The 21,980-nt window shown below is 51.3% G+C and overlaps 1 protein-coding gene and 1 long non-coding RNA gene across 4 annotated transcripts in view; one reads left to right on the top strand and one right to left on the bottom strand.

Moving 5' to 3' along the window:
* ERN1 (endoplasmic reticulum to nucleus signaling 1) overlaps window positions 1-13,228 on the top strand; it is an 82,868-nt gene extending 69,640 nt beyond the window's left edge. Inside the window, exons 16-22 of one of the 3 annotated variants that reach the window (XR_012328535.1) lie at window positions 291-390; window positions 623-822; window positions 4,345-4,492; window positions 5,546-5,673; window positions 7,403-7,604; window positions 7,842-7,909; window positions 8,467-8,509. Coding sequence is in view for 1 of the 3 variants with exons in the window: in XM_033848293.2 (XP_033704184.1) it covers window positions 291-390; window positions 623-822; window positions 4,345-4,492; window positions 5,546-5,673; window positions 7,283-7,406; window positions 7,842-7,909; window positions 8,467-8,676 (978 nt within the window). In the remaining 2 variants the exon portion in view is untranslated. Of the gene's footprint in view, window positions 1-290; window positions 391-622; window positions 823-4,344; window positions 4,493-5,545; window positions 5,674-7,282; window positions 7,605-7,841; window positions 7,910-8,466 lie in introns of all 3 variants that reach the window. The other 2 variants (XR_004524007.2, XM_033848293.2) reach the window with 2 other exon arrangements.
* LOC117309694 (uncharacterized) lies at window positions 372-17,480 on the bottom strand. The gene is made up of 3 exons (XR_004524008.2): window positions 13,952-17,480; window positions 606-995; window positions 372-478 (listed from the first exon to the last, which is right to left on the bottom strand). It is a non-coding gene; the product is annotated as an uncharacterized lncRNA (long non-coding RNA).
* Between the last annotated feature and the right edge of the window lie 4,500 nt (window positions 17,481-21,980).

The following is a 21,980-nucleotide window of genomic DNA, read 5'->3' as shown; positions in this document are numbered from 1 at the left end:
AAAAGAGAGAGAGGGCTTCCCTGCTGGTGCAGTGTTGAGAGTCCGCCTGCCGATGCAGGGGACACGGGTTCGTGCCCCGGTCCGGGAGGATCCCACATGCCGCGCAGCGGCTGGGCCCGTGGGCCTTCGCCGCTGGGCCTGCGCGTCCGGAGCCTGTGCTCCGCAACGGGAGAGGCCACAACAGTGAGAGGCCCGCGTACCGCAAAAAAAAAAAAAAGAGAGAGAAGGTATGCTGAGGAGCGAAGTCCTGAGGGCCCTGTGCCGTGACCCAGCCTTCATGTCTCTTGCAGTACGTGGAGCAGAAAGACTTTGCCCACCTCGGCCTGGAGCCCATCACCTTGTTGCAGCAGACCACCTCGGGCCTGGCCCACCTGCACTCCCTCAACATCGGTGAGAAGCCTCCCCTTATCAGGCGGGGGGACAACTTGCTCAGGTGGTCCTTGCCTCTGTCGAAGCTCTTTGCTGCCTCACGGGGTCCCTGTTGTTGAAGAAAGAGAGGACTTAACACATTTGAGAGCCAGAACCTTTACAGGCAGCAGCGGGTCTGTTGAGAATCTGAGGAGGGCCCATCCCCATGGCAGAAGGAGTCCAAGCACGGGACTAACCTGGAGTTTTGTGTTAGTTCACAGAGACCTGAAGCCACACAACATCCTCCTCTCCATGCCCAGCGCACATGGCAGGATCAAGGCCATGATCTCCGACTTCGGCCTCTGTAAGAAGCTGGCAGTGGGCAGACACAGCTTCAGCCGCCGCTCAGGGGTACCCGGCACAGAAGGCTGGATCGCCCCGGAGATGCTGAGTGAAGACTGCAAGGAGAACCCCGTGAGTGTAGGCGTGGCTCTGTGAAAACTGCGGAAGCAGCCTCTTGTTCCCGGGGGATTCAGAGCCTCCAGGCCCAGGGGGGCGGGCTGGAGCGCTCACTGCCAGAGAGGGACGTTTCTGTAGCGGAGAGCTTCTCCCCCAGCAGCACTCTGCCAGCACTCTAACACTGTCTCCTGTCCAGAGGAATGAAAGGGGTGAATGTAGGCAGTTGTCTGTTTTTTTCCCCCGTACTCTTCCAATCCTTTCCCCCCCTATTTTGGGCAACTGGAAAATCAGGACTTGCGTAAGGTGAGCAAGCTTCCAGTTTTCATTCTGTTTTTAATTTGTTTTTGTTTTTCCAGCTTTCTATTTTGAGAATTTTTAGACATACAGAAAATTGAGAGCAGTGAGTACCTCTGTACCTCTACCTAGATTCAACATTCGTCCGTATTTTTCACTCTCTGTCTGTTCCTGCAACCATTCGAATATGAGTGGCAGGACTCCCAGCCCTTTACCTTAAACACCTCAGCACACGCCTCCCAAGGACAGGTACCTTTTACCTCCTGACCACCTACCCATGCTCACACCTCAGCCATTAATACTGTTTCCATTGATACCTAGTGTTCAATGCATATTCAAGTTTCCCCAGTTGTTCACCAAATGTCTCTTGTAGAGCTGGTTTCTGTAAAGCAGGACCCAATTAGGTGTGTTTGTTACATGGCGCTTGATTCGGTCTCCTTTCATCAACACAGTTCTCCCAGCTTTCTTGTCCCACGACGGTGGCTCTTTGCAGAGTCGGGGCACTTCTCTGTAGAATGCCTCGCTTGGGATTCGCTCACTCATTTCCTCTTGGTGGTATTTAACTTGCCTGTTCCTTGTATTCCTGTGAACTAGACATAGGTCTAAGGGCTTGACTAGATTCAAGTTAAGTGTTTTTGGTAAGAACAGTCCCAGTCGGGTTGTACCATTACTGCATCCCTAATGGTGATGCTGAGTTGAAGCAGCTGGTGCAGGCGGTGACACTGGCATCTCGCCTTTGTTAGGACTGTGTGGGGCGATGCTCTGGCAGAGTGTGAATATCCCATCACCAGCAGTCACCCACCTGATGGTTCAGCGTCCATTGGCAATCCTTGCCTGAATCACTGCATTCGTAGAAAGTCTACATTTATTAGCTGACATTTTTCTGTAAAGAAGAACTTTATTTATATTCCTTTTCTCTCTCTCTCTCTGTGGACTCACGGATTTAAAAAAAATAGCAGTATAATCCATTGTAGTCCTTACTCATTTTTGTTTGTTTTTGGTTTTGTTCCTATTCCTTTTGGTACTCAGATTGTTCCAGTTTGGCCAACAGGAGCCCCTTCACGCTGGCTTCTGCATCCTTTTGCTGAGAGCCCAGTCGTGTTTGAGCACCTTGCTTTCTAGCCCAGTAAGACATTGGAGGATTATGTGGCGTTCCCTGATCAGACCTGGATGGGATCAGCCATCCTAAAATAGATTAGATTCAGTGGAGCCTCTTATCCTACTCACGGGGGACCGCAGCTGGTCAGTTAATCAAAAAGGTCAGTTACGATGAAAAATCATAAGGAAATACATACACACCTTAAACATTTTATTTTGACTTAAAGTAAGTCATGTGACTCTTCAAGGAAGTCTTTGATGTAAGACAAGATCTTTTTTTTGACTTGGGTCCAACTGAATGGAGTTGTTCGTTTCCTCTCTTGTATGCAGCCCACTCACATGCCTTCTGTGACTTCTAGATCGAGACTCAGACATTTCAGACACCTCCTAAGTGATTTGAAAGCAGAATCCTAGCTTTCAGCTATTTATGTCCTGTCGCTTACAGTTGAGTCTCCCACATCTAATTCCACAGCAGTTTTTGTAGCAACTCCCTCGCATTGAGTCTTTCCAAAGATTCAGCTTACCTCAGGCTTGGCGGCCCGTGTATTCTATCAGCTTATGGAGTATTTAAACTACAAGGACAAGTGGCAGAAATGAGTTTGGGAAAGAACATAACTGAGCCTAGAGATGAGCCCATAGGGTTGGGGGCAGAGGGGCCCAGCATGTGGAACGCAAGCCCCCAGGGGGCAGCATGAGTGGTAAGGATGCTGGGGAGTCAGGCAGCCTGGGCTGCAGGAAACGGAAAACGGAGAGCATTAACGACACAGTCAGTAGGTGAGAAGTGGCCACCAGGTGAGCGCTTCAGTGGTGGTGGACTTGTTCCTCCTGTCCTGAATCTGTCACCCACCTAAGGAACATTCTGATGAAGTAGAACAAAGATGACTGGGCTCAGGAATAAGACCTGCATCTTGTCCTGGTTTGTCGCTATCCAGCAGTGACCCTGGGCTTGTCATTGAGCCTTTCTGTCCGTGTCTTCATCTGGGGATGGTGACATTTGCTCTGCTCACCTCACAGGGCTCTCGTGAAGGGTGTGTTTTCTCCAGTGAGGAAGGCGATGAGCTCCTGGCTTTCTCTCGCTAGAGCCTCACGTTGTCTGGTGGAGAATCCGAGTGGCGGGGCCTGACGTGAGGGACCCACGCCGTGCTCGGGAGCCATCCCAGTGTAACACCCCATGTAGACATGCTAGGCGTCATACACACACATTTCATCTGTAGGCATGGAATGGTTTCACGGGATAAGTGAGACGTGGTATTAGATAACATCAAAGTGAGCTCACTGGAAATTTGTTAACTAATCTTCTTCTGGGACTGTTTTTGGTTTTTTTTTTGTCTATTTTATTTATTTTTTTAACATCTTTATTGGGGTATAATTGCTTTACAATGGTGTGTTAGTTTCTGCTTTATAACAAAGTGAATCAGTTATACATATACATATGTTCTCTGGGACTGTTTTTGAACCAAAAACTTTTTTTTTTTTTTTTTGGCCACGCCACGTGGCTTGTGGGATCTTAGTTCCCTGACCAGGGATCAAACCCGTGCCCTCGGCAGTGAAAGTGCAAAGTCCTAACCACTGGACCACCAAGGCATTCCCACCAAAAACTGGTTTTATTTCGTTTATTAACCCAGTGTTAAGACCTGTCATATGTGGGCACCTTGGAAGTCCCTGGGGGGACAACAGGGAAGCAAACGCACAGAAATTCCTGCCCACGAGGAGTTGCATGCTGGTTGGGTGAAGAATAACTAGCAGCAAGGAGAGAGCGTCCTGTGGGCCGAGCACTGGTTTGAGCCACCGTTTTCACACTTAACGTGTGCATCTAATCTTCACAACAGCCCCATGGGGTCATCCTCGTTTCGTGGTCATGGACGCTGAGGCGCAGAGTGACCAGGGGGCTTCCGAGGGCCAGTGGCAGAGCCAGCAGGCATCGCAGGCATTGGGTCCAGAGCCCAGTTCTCCACTGGGACCTCCAGCACTCGGGTGGGACCTGCAGGGCACCCAGCACTGCTCTGAGGCCATCAGAACTTTCAGCCGGCTCTCCTAAGGCACCTTCTAGGTGGAAGAATCAGCAGCAACAACCCCCTCCTCTGCTGCTGAGTTAGCATGAGAATTCTCCCCTGAAGCCCTCTGATGCCCCGAGTTTCTTTTCAGACCTACACGGTGGACATCTTCTCTGCGGGCTGCGTCTTTTACTACGTGATATCTGAGGGCAGCCACCCTTTTGGCAAGTCCCTGCAGCGGCAGGCCAACATCCTCCTGGGCGCCTGCAGCCTGGACTGCCTGCACCCTGAGAAGCACGGTGAGCGGGCAGCAGGGCTCGGGGGCCTCGGGAGCGGCCCCTGCGGGCGGGGGTGGGGCTGGCTCTGACTCCCCAGAGGCCCTTCTTTCCAGCTGCTCGCCCTGTGGTCCTCAGTGAACTGACGACTGGGTCCAGAGCTGGTGGAGGGCTGGGTAGGGTGTCCTCGAAGCGCCGCCTTCTAAAGCCAAGCAGTTCCCGGGTTCCTTCAGGTCACACGATGACCTGTGTGACCTGGGTAAGGCCCCCTTGGGGGACCTCTGTTTTCCAGCTTGTGACTCGTGAGGGTTAAATAATCTGAGGTCCCTTCCTGCCCTGACGTTTGGGGAGACGGAAAGGCCATGCTGCATACACTGGGCTCTCGTGTGTGGGCCAGTGGTCAGCGCGTGCGGCCTGGGCTGAGGACAGACGGGCTGGGTCCTCGCTCTCCAGGCACGCAGCTGACAAGTCTTTCTGCCTGACTTCAGGGTTTCCTGCATTATAATTGGCCCGTGACACCCCACTGTTGCCTTTTGAAAAACTTTAAACCATCTTACTGTTTTGCCCATGGATTAATTTTCCTTATTCCCTGGAGACAAAACAGATTAGCATAAAGGCTAGAATCCCATTATACAGTGATGAATGACTGCTCCTAATACCTTTGTATCTATTATTCTGATCATCTATCTAGACATGTATGCATATTTTTATAAAAATGGGGTTAAATAGTGCATAGTATTTTGCAGCACGCCCGTTTTTAAACTTCATCTTGACCCTCTCTGCGTCCGTCCGCATTCAGCCAGCACGTCATCCTGGTGGCCCACAGTCCAGCGTGTGGAGGCACAATGGTGTCACCCGAGCCTCTGATATCGAGTATTTCCAATCACTCTTTTTCACTAACCGCGCAGTGAGGACTCTCCTTGGCTGAAGTCTTGTGCAAGCTCTTATGTTATTGGATTGAGTTCCTGTCCGTAGAACCTTGAGTCACAGGGCATGCAGACTGTCAGGGTTGTGGGTATTTGCTTGTGGCTTTAGACTGGTAGTAACGAGTCGCATGTTTATTTTCCTCCTTTGTAGAAGACGTTATTGCCCGGGAGTTAATAGAGAAGATGATTGCAATGGATCCTCAGAAGCGCCCGTCAGCGAAGCATGTGCTCAAACACCCGTTCTTCTGGAGCCTAGAAAAGCAGCTCCAGTTCTTCCAGGTGGAGACATTTGTTTTCTTTATCAAAAATTTTCATGTAACCTTTCCAGTTTTTTTTCCAGAAACTACAGCAAAGGACAAAGAATAAAACAAATGACCCCGTAATTCCATAACCGAGAGATAACCACAGTTGACATTTTAATATATTTTCTCCATACGGGCAGACCGGGTTTGGCTCCAGACCACCCTGATAAAGCAGATGTCGCAATAACGGGAGCCACATGAACGTTTCGGTTTCCCGGTGCATATAAGAGTCCATGTTTACACTATACTGTACTCTAAGTGTGCGATAACATTACGTCTGAGGGCAGGTGTCTTCCAGGGACCCTCACACTAGCCAGGTCACTTTGTTGTGTGTGTGTTTTTTTTTTAATATTATTAACATTTTTTGATTAATGTCCTTTTTATTTATTTATTTATTTGGCTGCACCAGGTCTTAGTTTGGCACGCAGGTTCCCTAGTCTTAGCATGTGGGTTCTTTAGTTGCGGCATGTGAACTCTTAGTTCCGGCATGCATGTGGGATCTAGTTCCCCGACCAGGGATCGAACCCGGGCCTCCTGCATTGGGAGCACAGAGTCTTAGCCACTGGACCACCAGGGAAGTCCCTATCCAGGTCACTTTGATGATCACAAGACATAGAGCAGGAATGAAGCTCACACAAAGGGACCTTCACCCCACCAGGATTAGGATGTAAACTCTCAGTATCTCCAAGTCACGTGCCTTGCGAACACCCCCAGCTTCCGTCCGCGTCACTAGCTGTACCGACGTTGCGGCTCAGCACCATGTGCCCCCCGTGTACCCGAGTTGACCATCAATCCCCGCCACCAAGGCTTTCTTCCCGCAACTGCAAGTTAGACGGCCAGCCAGTCTGACTTCATCTTCATCAAAGAAAGAAAAGCCAGGGCTTCCCTGGTGGCGCAGTGGTTGAGAGTCCGCCTGCCGATGCGGGGGATGCGGGTTCGTGCCCTGGTCCGGGAAGATCCCACGGGCTGCAGAGTGGCTGGGCCCGTGAGCCCCATGAGGCTGCTTGGTGGACCTGTCTCACTGGCCGGGGCTCAGAGAGGCCCGTGCTCAGGTGCATACCTCGGACCCCGAGCAGGATTTAGATCCAGGGCCGGGGCCTCCAGAGCCCACACTCTTGTCACCAGCTTTTCTCCTCTGAAAGAAGTCTTGGCTTCATCTGTCTTTCCTAATTGTTTGAATGAGGAGTGACAACCCTGCATCAGTCATGGCTCTGAGCATGTCCTGTTCCAGTGGGTACACAAAAGTCACAGGATGCGAATCAAAATGGACCTTTTTTTTTTTTTTTTGGTTCATCGATGAATACGGTTTGCACACGTGGCCCTGTGTGGCATGTATGTGTGAAACACGGGCGAAGCACTGCAGGTCTGAGGTGGAGATGGTCCGTGTGGGCCTCTCCTCAGCGAGTGGCAGACGGGGCTGCTCCCAGGGAAGAGGTGATGGACAGGGGAGAAGGCAGGACGCTTGCTGCCCGGCTCTGGGCTCAGGCTCAGGCAGGGGTGGCCATCCCGGCACTCAGAGTGTCCGTCCTCTGGCTCTCAGAGCCTCTGCACACTGACTGTTACCTGTTGCCCTGTCTCCCTCCCAGGACGTGAGTGACCGGATAGAGAAGGAGTCCCTAGACGGCCCGATAGTGAAGCAGCTGGAGCGCGGCGGGCGGGCTGTGGTGAAGATGGACTGGAGGGAGAACATCACTGTCCCCCTCCAGACAGGTGACCTCGCGGTGCCCCCTGGGTCAGTGTTGGTGGAAGCGGTGCAAAAGCAGCAGCTGTTTCTGAGAAGCAGACGTGGAAACGGCAACTCCAGGCCGTTTGGGGCTCCGAATATCGCTTCTGGGATTGAGGCTTCCTGTGGTTTGGATACAGGTCACACCATTGCTCTGACGTGTGTCCCAGTTGTCTGAGTGACAGGTCAGTGACAGGTGTCTTGCCCTCGGCGGTCATTTTTGATCGCAGGTGAGAAAGGGAGGTGGAATTCAGACTAACACTGCCGCCCTGGGGTTCAGTCTGGGGAAGTGCGCCTGTCAGTGACAAGAATGGAGTTAGGTCATGATTTGGTCCGATTGCTTGATCCCCAGGAGCCCCAGGAATTGTTTTCTTTCGAAATCTGTTTTGTCTGTTACATTGCCTTCCTTGTTTTTTTCGTAGATCTGCGTAAATTCAGAACCTATAAAGGCGGCTCTGTCCGAGATCTCCTCCGGGCCATGAGAAATAAGGTGAGGGCTATGAGCACACGGCGGTCCGGGCGGGGCCGCAGCGCAGCACCCCCTGCTCATATCCCTTCTCTGGGGGTCCTCCAGCCCCTCTGGATGAGGACCTCACAGAGGCTGGGAGGCCTCAGCTGCACAGGAAACACTAGAGGCTGCTTCTTCCCCTGAATGAACTTTCCCTCCAGGGATGTTGAGGCGGGGATACAGGTCACAGTGCAGCCTCTGCTAGAAGCGGGCTCCCGGGTGCTACATCCTTTGCTGACTTGTTCGGTGCCTGGATGTGCACAGATAAACTCCTTCTGACGGGGTGGGGGTGGGGGGGCCTTCCCGCCCGGGACTGGCCCCGCCCTCCCCGCGCAGGCCTCGCCCCGCCCTCCCCGCGCAGGCCTCGCTCGGCTCCGGCTCCGAGGCCTCCCGGGAAGGAGGGGAAGCGGCGCCCGGTGCTGGTGGGTGGTTCCTTTACGCGGCCTAACGGTCGGTGTTTCTTGAGCGAGGGTCTTGCCGGGTCCCGCGGGCTCCTCTCTGCTGACCGTGGATCTGTGTCGCCCCCCTCCCGTCTACAGAAGCACCACTACCGGGAGCTGCCCGAGGAGGTGCGGGAGACGCTAGGCCCCCTTCCCGACGGCTTCGTGCGCTACTTCACGTCGCGCTTCCCCCACCTCCTCTCCCACACCTACCGTGCCATGGAGCTGTGCCGCCGCGAGAGGCCCTTCCAGCCCTACTACCACGAGCCCCCCGAGCCCCGGCCCCCAGTGACTCCAGACGCCCTCTGAGCCAGGCGGCCTCCGTGCCGGCGGCCCCGCTGGGACCAAGGGCCTGGTCTCTACAAGCCACAGCCTGGCGTCTCCTGCCGAGCAGGGAGACCAGGCTGCAAAGCCAAGTGCCTCGAGCTGCCTGCTCTGCAGCCAGCAGGGGAGGATGCTGACCCCGGAAAGTGGGAGGCGTGACCGCGCCCCCCCTCCCGACCCACGAGGGAGCTGGGAAGACATTGGCCGTGAAAGCTTGACCATCGGGGGACGGCTGCGAAGGCGGGCCATTCCCAGAGGCAGAGGGGAGCACCCTCTGCCTTCTCCTGGATAAACTCGCTTCAGACTTCCGTTTCTTTTAAAACTCCCTGTGAGATGCCACTGTGTGGGCCCTTAAGGAAGAGAGCTGAGGGAGCCCTCAGTGGTGCCTACGTGCTGGGACCGGGAGCGTCTCTCTCTTGGACCAGCCGGGCCGAGGTGCACTAAGTGCAGCCTCCGCTAGAAGCAGGGCTCCGGAGGAGAGGGTGCCCAGGAGGAGGAGGACCTTCAGAGGGCGTCATCCCCAGGGATCGGAGATGCCTCACTGATCACAGACGCGCCCACAGGTTCCCAGGTCACTGTAACCAGTGTTTCCTCGGGGGTGGCGAGAGCCTTGAGGGTGGGGACGCGGTGTGGGGAGAGGCCAGCCTGGAACTCTGGAAGGTGAGTCTGTGTCTGCGGGTCTCTCAGAAACAAAGAGGATGCTGCGTTCTGAGACAGCTGTGGCCCAGGGCACCGGTGGCCTGAATGGTGGCCTTTGGTGGAGTCGTGCCCTGGGGTGCTTGGGGATGTTGAGGAGCATTTGGGGGCAGGAGGTGATAAGTCCCCTGGCTATGAAGGAAAGCAGCTCCGATCCCGATCCCAGCAGGGACAGGCCTTTGGGACCAGAGGGGAGCAGGCCAAACAGGACACTCGTGGCCCCCCGGGGAGAGCCCTGGCCAGCAGGTGGGCGATGAGGCTGCTCTGTCCCTGGAGCTGGCAGGACGGGCCAGGGGTTAGAGGGCCAAGGCCAGGGTCACCACACACTTTCAGGCAGGCTTTTCTGTTTCTCTTGGCAGATTTTAATAACTTTATAATTTGATCATACTGTAGAATGCTACATTAGCGTGAGCTGAACTTAACTTGAAGCTTGTGAGGAAGTAATGTAAGACATAGAATACATCTTCTATTTTGTAAGGTACCCAAAGTCCCATCCCCTCCAGAAAGAGTGTTCGTATGTTGAACATTCTCTAATGCTGAAGAGTAAAACGTTATAGCAACACTATATACATGTATGAAAGTAATATTCTCTAAATTATGTCAATACCATGGGGTTTTTTCCCCCTAAAATTAATATAATTTTTAACTTTAGTTTTAGTCAAAAACTCCTCTGTCTTTTCTCTACCGAGAGCCTTAGAGGTTAAATGCAGTCAGGGTACCACGTAAGGAAGCGTTTTGCGTGTGCTTTCTCCAGCCAGGGGAATGGATCGTTGCAGTTCGGTCCTAGTGAACCCAGAGACTCCTCTCAGGAGGAAGAATGTTACTGTCTGGTTTTACTAACTAACAGAGAAATCGCTGTTTCTTCTCCTTGTAAGACGTTTTCTGGTGGTGGATTTGAATGAGGGCCACTCATCAAAAGCGCTCATTCTGCCTTCAGAGAATTCAGTTCCCTTCCTTTCCTAATGCCTAATGTCACTTTTTTTTCTTTTCTCCTTTTAATGTTATCCTACATCTTTAAACCTCATCAGTTACCTCATTTAGACCTGGGAACCCCGGCATCCTTGGTCAGCATCGTGGTGTCTTGTACCACGCTGTCCGTTTTTCAGGAACACAGCCGGACGGTTTTCTTCTCCCCGCTCTGAAGCTCCTGAGCCAGCGCCCTCCCGCGCTGTTCTGTGGCGGCTCTGCAGGTCGCTTTGCCGCCGGGCCTGACCGGTGAGACAGTACGAAGTGGAGAAGGTGCCGTGAGCGATTTAAAGGACCGTCAGCTTCCTGTGCTGGGGGCAGTGGGGGGCGGGTCTGTTGGCGAGGCAGCTGCCTTGCCTCGTGGTCGCTGCTGAATGTTCTCTCTGGGGAGTAGCCAGGTCATTCTCAGCAGCCCAGGGTTTATGTCATCTCTCTGTTTTGGCCCAGCTTGCCTCCAGGACAGCTTTTTTTAAAATTCCTTTTCTGCTTGCAATACTAGTTTTTAACTACCCAACTTTCTCAAACTCATTTATTCAATGTATTTTATTTGAGCACTTACTGTATGAGCTGGGCAGGATATCGCATGCTAGGGACACAGGTGAACAAAATAGGCAAAACCTTGGCTTTCATATGAGCCAGTGATAGACGGCAGTGAGTAAATATCAGTGCTGCAAAGAAGATGCGGGCGTGGGGAAGGGCGTGCGTTTGGGGTTTTCACCCATCAGATCCGGGGTCAGATTGCCTTCTGTCCATCTTCTCTCCGTCACCTTTGGGAACCCAGTCACCCGTCAGTCCTCCAGGCCACTTGAAAAGGTCTCTTGTGGGCACCATCTGGTTTATCCCATCCTGGTCTCTAGAATTCTGGTTTCCTGTTGTGCTCGGCGCAGCGGGAAGGTGTCTTCCTTTCTCGAAAAGAGGGTTCTGCACCTGCCGCGTGTCCTGTCACTGCTGAGCTGTTTGATCTTTAGTACGATTCTTTGAAGGCTGTTTGACTTTTTACAAGTACACCATCTTCATCTTTAAGACAGAATTTATTCGCATCTGTTAGGGATCCCAAGGACACCATAATCTATTTAAATCTTGTGTTGACCCTTGTATCGAATCTGTCTTTGGCACACCTGCCAGAATTCTCATGTTGCTTATTGAGTCCTTTTAACTTTAATTTTTAGAGAGCTCCACCTGTCACTGGGCACCAGAGTGTCTGCACTCTTGGGAATCATTGGTGTTACATGATAAGTCACTAAACCACCTGGTGGCTGATGTATAAAATCCCAGATGCAAAGGTCCCCTCCCATCTCCCCCTCACTCAGTGCAAGAGTCATCATAGGCTCTTCCCAGGGAGACGTTATTCTGACCCATTACACGTATTTCAGTGGAAGAGCCACAGGTTAATGGGTCCAGCAAAGTGCTTCCTTTCCACCAACTGGAGAAGAAGGGTCCTTATCAGAGCTCGCCCTGATGCTCTGGGGGAGGTTTTGTGTGAACGCGATTCATTTATCACTGCAGTGAAAGAGATGAACTGGTGGTTGATCTGACCTCGAAGGTGTGGGGGGCCTTTGGGTTGCAGGGCTTTGTCCTCTTGGCCACTTTCTTCTCTGAAGGTAGACTGTGGCCAGGCTTGGATTTCCCGGGACTGTTCTCATTGTGCATCTCTGGTCATCGGATCCTCAGCCTTGAAGTCCTCCAGGAAGGTGGGCTGGTTCCGTTTTCACAGCCTTCTGTGCTGGAAGACAGAGCACAGCACACCTGTAACGAGCCTCTTTAAATTCTCTTTAGCTTTCTCTCTGCTCATTTAGCTTCTGAAATCCCTCTTCCTCGTATTTTCCAGTGTTTCTTTTCCTTGGCCACCCTTCACCATCCCGGAGTAGTTCTTTCAGTTAACTGTGCTCTGGCGCATTGGCCTTGCCTGGAAGAAAGTTGCCAGGTGTCCTGTACAGATGAGCCAGAATTCCGCCTTCCAGTGTTGGACCCGTTATCCTTTAAACCAAAGTGTCTACTCGTCCTTGTACTTGGTTTTCTTTATGAAACAGTGATTTCCACGTGTAACAGGTCCTGATTTTTTTATCGGCACTTAAATCCTCTCTGTATTCATTGGAAAACCACAAAGACAGCATCTGCGATGAGCCTCCCCCCAGAGCAGCCTTAACCAACACTTCCAGCCAAAGTCCCCACCCCACCCGCCTCACCCCGTGCTCTTGAGTTTCTGGCGGGTACAGTATTCCTTTTCAGTGTCCCAGAAGCTGTGACGGGGGAGTCCCCGCTTACCTAGAAAGCATTACCGGTCAACTCTGCAGCATTCTCAGATGCAAACCTTAGGTAGCGTTCTTTTTGCAGTGACCTATTTATTTAACCTATTTATATTTATTTAATTTTTACTCTGAAGTGTATCCAGTGACAATTGCACTTGCTTAAAGCACATCAGATTTGCTTTGGACAACACCCCTGACCATTTTAAAACTGGAAACGGAAAAGTTATACTGTATCCTTCCACAGGATGGACGCCTTATAGTAGTTTTGTCATTAAAGGATAAATAATTTGGTTGGGGTAAAAAAATGTTAATTTTTAAGTGATTTTTTTTTTTTTTTTAAATTCTGTGCCATTGTGTCTTCTCTGTGGACAGTTAATTGTTGGATGGGTCTGTGTTAATTGTGTGATACAATCCTCTGTGGAACCTGAAATCCTCTTTTTAGCTTTGTATTTTATAAACTGCCAGGTTGTACAGTTTTTATGTGTATTTTTAAAGCTTGATGGCGTGAGGGTGTCTAAGTTAAGCGGCCTATTTTTGTGCCTCCTGTACAGTTTTATAATTCTGCTGATTGATAATGGCACCTGACGCTGAACCGACCACAAATAAACGTAGTTTTAGATTTGGAAGCCAGCTCCATCTTCTTAGAGGCTTGACCACCACTGTCAGACCAGGGGTCGTTCTTGGCTGTCTTCCTGGGTGGGAGTCTGGCTGGTGGAGCCGGAGCAGTGGGCTTAGCGGGTGGGAGGATGGACGGGAGAGGTGTGTGTGTTTACTTGCTGGTGTTCATGGCAGGGTCCGGGGGCTGGAGAGTCCTCCTTAGTTTCTGTGGGCAAAGCTTCCTTGAACCACTGCAGGAAGTCCCCCAAAGTATTGATTCGGGCTGAATTCCAGGAAGGTGGCCATGTTGGGACAGACATGCCTCCTGATGAGGCAGGGTTTGCGGCAGGTGTAAATAGGTTATAGGACCAGGAAATCCACAAGGGGAAAAACACCAGGGAGGTAACTCAGCCAGCACAGCTACGGGAAAGCCACGACCTGTGCGTGTCAGAAGCACATAATACACCTGCCCAGACGCCAAGGAATGAGCTCAGCAGCCGGTCTGTTGGATTTTAGGATCCTGGCAACATGCTCTCACCTTCTCTTACCCCATCCGCTCTGGTGAAATCAGAGGAGGCTCTGCTTTCTCTTGCACCACCAGGAAGGAGCTGCTCACAGGAGGACCCCGAGGGCCCACCGGCCCCAGGACAGCGTAGCAGAGGCTCTGCGTGGAGGCTGGCTCCCTCTGGCCTGCCAACCAGCGTCCCATCCCCCCATTCCCCACCCCCACCCAGTGGGCACCGGGAGTGCACCTGAGAGCCATGGACACACCCTCTGTCCGAAGCATGGTCCTTGGACGCACGCGGGGCTTCAAGACCCCGTTGGCACCTGCTGGCTGCTTCCTGTTGCTTGGGTTCCCCGCAGAGCTGTTAAGCCAGGGCTGGGATGGTGTCCTGGACTGGCTGGTAGCACCCTCAGCTGCTGCTGAGAACAGGGAGAGGTGCGGGCCCTCAGGAGGGAGGCCAGCAGGCAGTCAGGCCGGGGCCACAGTCTCAGGGCACTGAGGTAGGGTGTGTCGCTTTCATGCTGAGTCAGGGTAGGGCTGGGAAGAGGATTTTTTTTCTGAGTGTTTTGGTTATTAAATATATGTGCAGATGTACCCAACTGTATTCCATCAGTGAATGCACCTATCTGACTGTCTTTCTATGTTTGTCCCATCTCTCTCGTGTGTGCTAGACCCACGCCTTAGCTTCACGAGACCATAACAGCCAACGTCACAGCCCAGCCTGTTTGCCCTTCCCGCAGGGCTGGGCACTGCACTGGGGCGTCTGTGCCCCAGTGGCTGGTGGGCCGCATTCCCTTCTCCCTGCAGACCAGTATTTCCCCAAGATCAAGAACATTGAAATGAAATTAGAGCACTCTTTAACACCATACACAAAAAACAAGCTCAAAATGGATTGAAGACCTAAATGTAAGGCCAGATACTGTAAAACTCACAGAGGAAAACATGGGCAGAACACTCCCTGACATAAATCACAGCAAGATCTTTTTCAGTCCATTACTCTGGGAGATACTAGATAAAAACAAAAATAAACAGATGGGACCTAATGAAACTGAAAAGCTTTTGCACAGCAAAGGAAACCATAAACAAAACGAAAAGACAACCCACAGATTGGGAGAAAATACTTGCACATGATGTGACCGACAAGGGATTAGTCTCCAAAATTTACAAACAGCTCATGCGGCTTAATATCATCAAAACAAAGAACATTTAACATCCTTCACTTTGGTGAGAGGCTGCCTAGACCCTTCGCCAAGGCCATAAATTAGGTCATGAACCCGTGTCTGGGCCAATGGACTGTGGGCAGAGGAGCAGGGCTGGTGAGACCATGGCAGCCCCTGGGAAACCATGTTGGAAGACAGCAGGGGTTCCCGGGGGAAGTTTCCTGAAACAGGAGGGGCAGGGTGGGCAAGAGAGCAACTGTGTAAATAAACTTGGCCTCTGAGAGGGCTGGCAGGTGAGCCCAATAAGTACTCTTCCCTGCCCCCTCCTCCCTGAGCCTCTCCAAATCCACCTTCCCCTGCCCAGCCAGCCTCAGAGCCACAGAAGTACGCTCAGCAAGTTTGCTAGCAGGCAACGCAAAGCTAGAAAGACGATACATGACCCAATTAGGAGTCCAGAAAATATCGGGAAACCGGAATGCTGAGCCCAAAGAAAGGTGATGGGAAATGCGTCAGACCTTGCCATTGACGATGGGGCTGGGGGTGGAGGGCAGGCGGTGAGGGGCCTGGAAACTGCTGCAGACTTTTTTTTTTTAAAGATTTTTTTTGACGTGGACCATTTTTCGAGTCTTTATTGAATTTGTTAAGAGTATTGCTTCTGGGTTTTTTTTTGTTTTGTTTTGTTTTTTTAATGTTTTCGTTTTTTGGCCCCGAGGCATGTGGGATCTTAGTTCCCCTACCAGGAATTGAACCCGCACCCCCTGCATTGGAAGGCAAAGTCTTAACCTCTGGACCGAGAGGGAAGTCCCTGTCACAGACATTTGAAGACACAGGAGTTTGGCCGAGAGAGACGTGGGGGCAGCTGGTGGGCGCTCGGATGTCTGTCGTGTGATGAGCAGGCTTTGCTGTCTTGCTCCAGGGAGTATGAGCTGGAAGAAGGGCAGCAGGGTCCCCAACAGCAGATCCCGGCTCCCGGAGAGAGGGCTGCCTAACAGCTTGAGCCGCCCAGCAGGGCCAAAGGAGGATTGCAAGTGAGCCAGTGGAGGAATCCAACAGAGGGGAAGGGCCCTGAACAGACGAGGGGAATTCTTTGGGTCAGAGGTTGAACTCGGGTCCCTTCCAAATAAGCATCTGTGCCTGAGGCCCACCCCTCCCTCTTATGAGTTCCTGGAAAAGGGCTGCACAGTGGATGTGAATCACAGGAAGTGGGGAGGGGAGGCGCCCAGAAAGAACTGTTCACGATGGGGTGGGGTGGGGTAGCCATGCTCCAGGATTCTCCAGGGGCGTCCCCTGCTCCAGACGAGGTGCACTGAGAGGTGGCTGGTACCAGGTGAGAGAACCAAGGGCCACAGCTGACGCATCGAGGACAATTTCCCAAAGTTTGTAGCTTAGAATGTTAGTTCCAACGGAGATTAAACTTAGAAAAAAAGGGCTCAATGACCAAATAAGTTCAGGAAATGCTGAATTAAATAGATTCCCTCTTCACTGTAATACCATTCAGAGGCCTTTTACATGCTAACGGGATATTCTCCTAGAGGGAATATACCCTTATCTCCAATTTTTGCCTTTAATTAAAAAAAAAGAGAGAAAAGAAAAGAAGGAGGGGTGTTTGGAGTGACAGAAATAATGCTATATTTTCATCAGATCTTATTTTCCTCTTTCCGGATACCCAGGAAGACAGCAGTCCCAGACTCCCTTGAAGTTAGCTTAGGACATGTGACTAATTCCGGCCACTGGTCCATTTAAGAGCCAGCACGACATTGCAGTGCTCTCCGTTCGACTCAGTGATGGGCCATCGTGGAGGCACAAAACGGAAGCCACGTGAATCAGAGTCACCTGACTCAGAACAGACTTCTCATCAGCGAAACAAGAAACCCTTGCACTCGGCCACAGAAATGTCTGGGTTCATCACCGCGGCTGAGCTGAGCCCTCCTGACTCAGACAGTAGGTACAGGTCCAGGGAAAAGGCCACTACATATGCCCAGGAAATGTGAGGCCGATGCTGGACTGTCTGCCTTTAGCAGGATCGAAAGCTGGTGCTCTCAGATGACGCGAGGGCGCGGAGAAGAGGGATTCTCTACCTGCTGCTCTGACTTTCCCCACCAACAAATAACATGTTTGGCCCTGATGGTTACCTGGACTGGCTTACCTGGATGGTTACCGTGCTGGGGCAACACCTGATGCGATGTAGGCTGAACGCAACTAGGGGAGGTGGGTGGGGCAGGGAATAGCGCATCCCCCACTGCCCTTCCTTGGCACAAGGCTGCAGGGTTTGTTGTGGTATCTTTTCCCAGGGACTGGGATGGCCAGGTTGGAAGGGAGGGGGTGGAGGGTGAAGAAGGAGAGGAGATGCCTTCTCCTCAGCACCCAGAACAATTTTAGGGGGAGCGAAGGGGGGACAAAGGGTCAGAAGGTGGATAACTTACCCTCGGCCCCGCGAAGTGTGGAGTTGAGGTCTGACTTCCGTTCTGGGAGGCTCAGAAACCCACCTTCTTTCTCTCGTGCTGCAGAAGGAAGAAACAGGAAAAGCACAATAAAACCGCAATGCTGAAAAACACAATAAAACCACAGCTGTTGCTTAGCAAAGCTGCTCTTCCCCTTGCAGCCTGTGAGCCGTGGTGTGTCACTCCAGGTGGCTGGTGGCTGTCACAGGGGCTGGGAGGGCAGGCAGAGAGTGGAGAAAGTGTTGGCTGAAAAGGAAGCCCTCTTATGTCGGATTTGCTGTAACCAGATCTTGACAAAGCCCAGTGCCGTTTTTCAATTGTTCAAACGTTTTTAGCGAAGCCGGTGGTTTTCAGACTTTGACGGTATCAGAGCCATGGTCTGAGGGACTTGGTAAACATACACATGCCCAGGCCCTATCCTGCTTCAGCAAGCCAGGGCCTCTGCATTCTTTAACCTCCCGGTGATGCTTATTATAGAAAGAAGTTTCACAAGATGATCATCGTTAATGCTGTGGTGTGACTTTCACCTGTTAAAAATGAATATCTATCAGTTTTAAAATTCCAATTTGAATGATATTGGATATACTTTTTTAAAAAATCCTGGTTTCCACAAGCCAGTGCCGGGGACTGAGAGGTAGCTGGTCATCCAGTTCCACGGCGGGGTGAGTTGTCTTACTGCAGCAGGGGCGGAGTGCCGGCTCATCTGGTTTGAAAGAATGGTTTGAAAGAATGAGGCCGAGGCCTCGGTCAGGGACCCCCCAGGACCCACCCCCCGCCCCCTGCCGTGTCAGCAGAGTGTGATCCATGGAAACCTTTGCGATGGTCTCCTGATGCTTGTTTGCACTGAAGTCTGGGTGCGGGGCACGGGGGGAGCCCTTTTAACCTAAAGGCTTGCGTGCTTCCCCTAAGAAAAACGTGCTTCTGTATTTTTTAAACAGTCATCTCCCCTCCGTTTTCTCTTTTTATTTTCTGGAACTTTTAACAGTAGAATGTTGGGACTCTGGGTTTAACCCTCCATGTCACTTATCTTTCATTTCTTATATTCCATTTGTTGTTTTTTGTGCCTCTTGGAAATTTTCCAAGTTTTCTGTGATGCTTTTGCTAGTTTCAACAATCCTTTTTTTTTTTTTTTTTAACGATCCCCCCAGATTGCGGGATCTTCGTTCCCCGACCAGGGATTGAACCCAGGGCCACAGCAGTGACAGCACCGAGTCCTAACCACTGGGCCACCAGGGAAATCCCTCAGCCATCTTTTTTTTTTTAATAAGAGTTTTAATCTATTTATTTATTTATTTATTTATTTTTGGCTGCGTTGGGTCTTTGTTGCTGCATGTGGGCTTTCTCTAGTTGCGGCAAGCGGGGGCTACTCTGTTGCAGTGCAAGGGCTTCTCATTGCGGTGGCTTCTCGTTACAGAGCACGGGATCTAGGCACACGGGCTTCAGTAGTTGTGGCACGCAGGCTCAGTAGTTGTGGCTCGTGGGCTGTAGAGCACGGGCTCAGTAGTTGTGGCATGCGGGCTCAGTAGTTGTGGCGTGCGGGCTTAGGTGCTCTGCGGCATGTGGGATCTTCCCCGACCAGGGCTCGAACCCGTGTCCCCTGCATTGGCAGGTGGATTCTTAACCACCAGGGAAGTCCCTCAGCAATCATTTTTTTAATCTCCAAGGGTTCTTGATCCCTGTCCCTTTCTTACGGGGAAATTAGTATTTGAGTAAAACAAGTAGACTTTTTTTGTGTGTTTTTCAGTTCCCTGTATTATCTCTGTATCCTTTGAGATCATTTTTGTTTATCTTGATCTTTCCCAAGTTGCAGATTTTCTTAAATGTCTGGTGATCCTTGATAGGTTACACACACTTAAAAATGAGGCCATGAAAAAGTGATTGAGGCCCCATGTTGGTGGGTAGACCTTGTCAACTGATGAGCTCTGTTTTTAGGTAACCGTATGGGAACCCTTAAATGCCAGCTTGCAGAGGTCTTTGCTCTGGGGTTCTTAAGTGTCTTTGGAGAAGAATCTTCTGATCGTTGGCCTCGGGATTGGCTACTGCTGTCTGCCCCTCTACATCAGGGGTAGGGAGGAAGGGTCAAATGTTCTATGAACCAACTTCTAGTTAAATCCAGTTCCCACATGTCACTCCCAACCTCCACCCTCCTTCCCTGAGTCTCCAAGTTGAAGCCTCTCTCTGGTTCCATTGGGTAAATCTGCCCTCCTTAGCTACATCTCACTCATGCATAACTGTAGGTGGAGGCAACCTTGGCTAGAGCTGCAGCCTGCGGAGGAAACCTTGTCTGTTTGGGGATGGGGGATACCATAGGGGCACAGCAGGAGCAAAGAGGGGACACTGGGGGCGTGGATGGGAGAGTGGTTGGCCTTGGGGTCCAGACTGATGGAGGAAGACAGGGATGCGGTCGGAGAAGATTCTGGAGATGAAGAATATGGAGGGAAGCGGTATTGCATGGTGACAAAGTAAGATGTGACTGAAGGGGTGGGTGGTAGGATGGAGGTAAAGACTTGTAGTTGAGGAATGGAGCAGATGTTGGCGCTCAGGTGGGCCTTCTGGTAGACACAGTGGTTGCCCAGGGTGACAGCAGGAGTCAGGGGTGGGGGAGGTAGGGGGAAACAGGAAGAGCCAATGTCCTCCATGAACCCCAGGTAGGAGGAACGGCTATGAACTCCAGGTAGGGGAAATGGCCTTGAGATGCAGAACTGGCACATGAGGGAGGGCTTGCTTCCAGAACGCTGAAGCCATGTGGGGCCAGCCAGTACCCAATGCCCGCCCAGCCCCGAGATACGAGGAATGGGGGAAGAGGCATCCTCACAGGGGGCCCAGCTCCAGTCAGGGCAAGAAAACAAAGGGAGGGTCTGTGCAGGGGTGAGGGATGTGGGCAAATTTCTCTCCAGTAAAACACGTTTCAGGGTGCTAACGGGGAGACTTTGAGGGAAGGGGAGCACTGATCTGAAAATGGGTGAAAGTTCAGGAGCTGGTGGGAACCCAGCAGCTTATACCTGAGGAGGCCCAGGACTCTGCACGTGGGTGGATTAACTCACCCTCCGGTTCTGATTGGATCATTATGGGAAGTGGCTCAGAAGCCCCAGGAGGTTGCTGGGCCCTTGACCTCACCAATGCCTGAAGCCCTTTTATTTACAAGAGGAACTGAGGTGGTTCTCTGTTGTGACAGCACCTGACTCTGGCTGGGTGGCCTCATTACAGCTGCAGAGCTTACCCAGAGCTGGGGGAAAGGGAGGCCAGGTTCAAGCCCCTGAACTAGCCCAACAAGGTCCCATTGCTGCCACTGGGCCCAGACCCCATGGCTGTCACCCCTGACCCTGGACACATACTCTAATGGTTAAAAACCATAAACACCTGGTAATATCTAATTGATTTTTTTAACTAAAAAATTTTTAATTGAAGTATAGTTGAATTACAATATCTTTTTTGTTTCAGGTGTACATCACAGTGATTCAGTTTTATATATATATATGTATATATTTGTATATATACATATTTATGTATATATACATATATATATTCTTTATCAGATTGTTTTCCCTAATAGGTTATTACAAAATATTGAATATAGTTCCCTGTGCTCTAATTGATTTTTCTTTCTTTTTTTTTTTTTTTTGCCGGTACACGGGCCTCTCACTGCTGTGGCCTCTCCCGTTGCAGAGCACAGGCTCCGGACGCGCAGGCTCAGCGGCCATGGCTCATGGGCGCAGCCGCTCCGCGGCATGTGGGATCTTCCCGGACCAGGGCACGAACCCGTGTCCCCTGCATGGGCAGGCAGACTCTCAACCACTGCGCCACCAGGGAAGCCCTCTAATTGATTTTTTAAAAGTGATCTTTGACTATACTCAAATATTTCTTAAGCTAATACTCAGTCCCCAAAAGAAAACAGCCTAACAGTAAAAAAACAAGAGTATGTCTCTTGGATTTTTGCCTTTGCTCTCTCTAACAAGCCAAGGAGCTGTCTTTGGCATATTTCCTAAGGAAAGCGTCCAGTTTCCCATCTGAGTTCCTAGTAAAGCATCTCAGTTTATTCTCCCTCTTGTAGTTACGGTTAAAGGAAGAAAAGGGCAGCTGGCTACCCTGACATCCATGCTTTCCAGAGAGAAGGTTCTCTCCCTTCTATGAGAGACCCTCTCAGGCTTGCCCTCCCTCAGCTCTTTGGCTGTTTGATGTTTATGGGTAAACTTGCTGCATCTACATAGATCACCCCCTTTAAAAATATTCTCTCAGGATCCCAGCTCATTTCAGACCTCCCTGTGATTGTAGAGGAATATCACCTACAGCTGACCTAATGGTCAGACATTTTAGACTGGGTGGCAGGACACTTGCTCACTGTGGGCACTAGATGGCGTCATGTGCAGTCACTGTTCCTCCTGGCACCCCAGCATCTTGGTTCAGCAGGTCACCCGCCACGGCTACTGGCTCCTCCTTCCCACTCTGCAGGGTGGCTCCCCATGAGAGGGGGCTGGGCTCCAAAAAGAAGACCAGAGGGCCTGGCTTTATAAACAACTCAAGTCCTTCATGAGCCAGTAGGTTTCTAAGTAATACATATTCACAAACTTTTCTCACTCGAGGACTAAACGTAACCTGTATAACGTAACATCATATGTCGGGCCCCTCCCTGTATGGGGGTGATCTTGGGATCTGACACTCTGTAGACCCATGCAGT

This window comes from Tursiops truncatus, chromosome 20 (genome assembly GCF_011762595.2).
Source record: "Tursiops truncatus isolate mTurTru1 chromosome 20, mTurTru1.mat.Y, whole genome shotgun sequence".
NCBI classification, from domain to species: domain Eukaryota; kingdom Metazoa; phylum Chordata; class Mammalia; order Artiodactyla; family Delphinidae; genus Tursiops; species Tursiops truncatus.
This window is presented reverse-complemented; position numbering and strand designations above follow the sequence as displayed.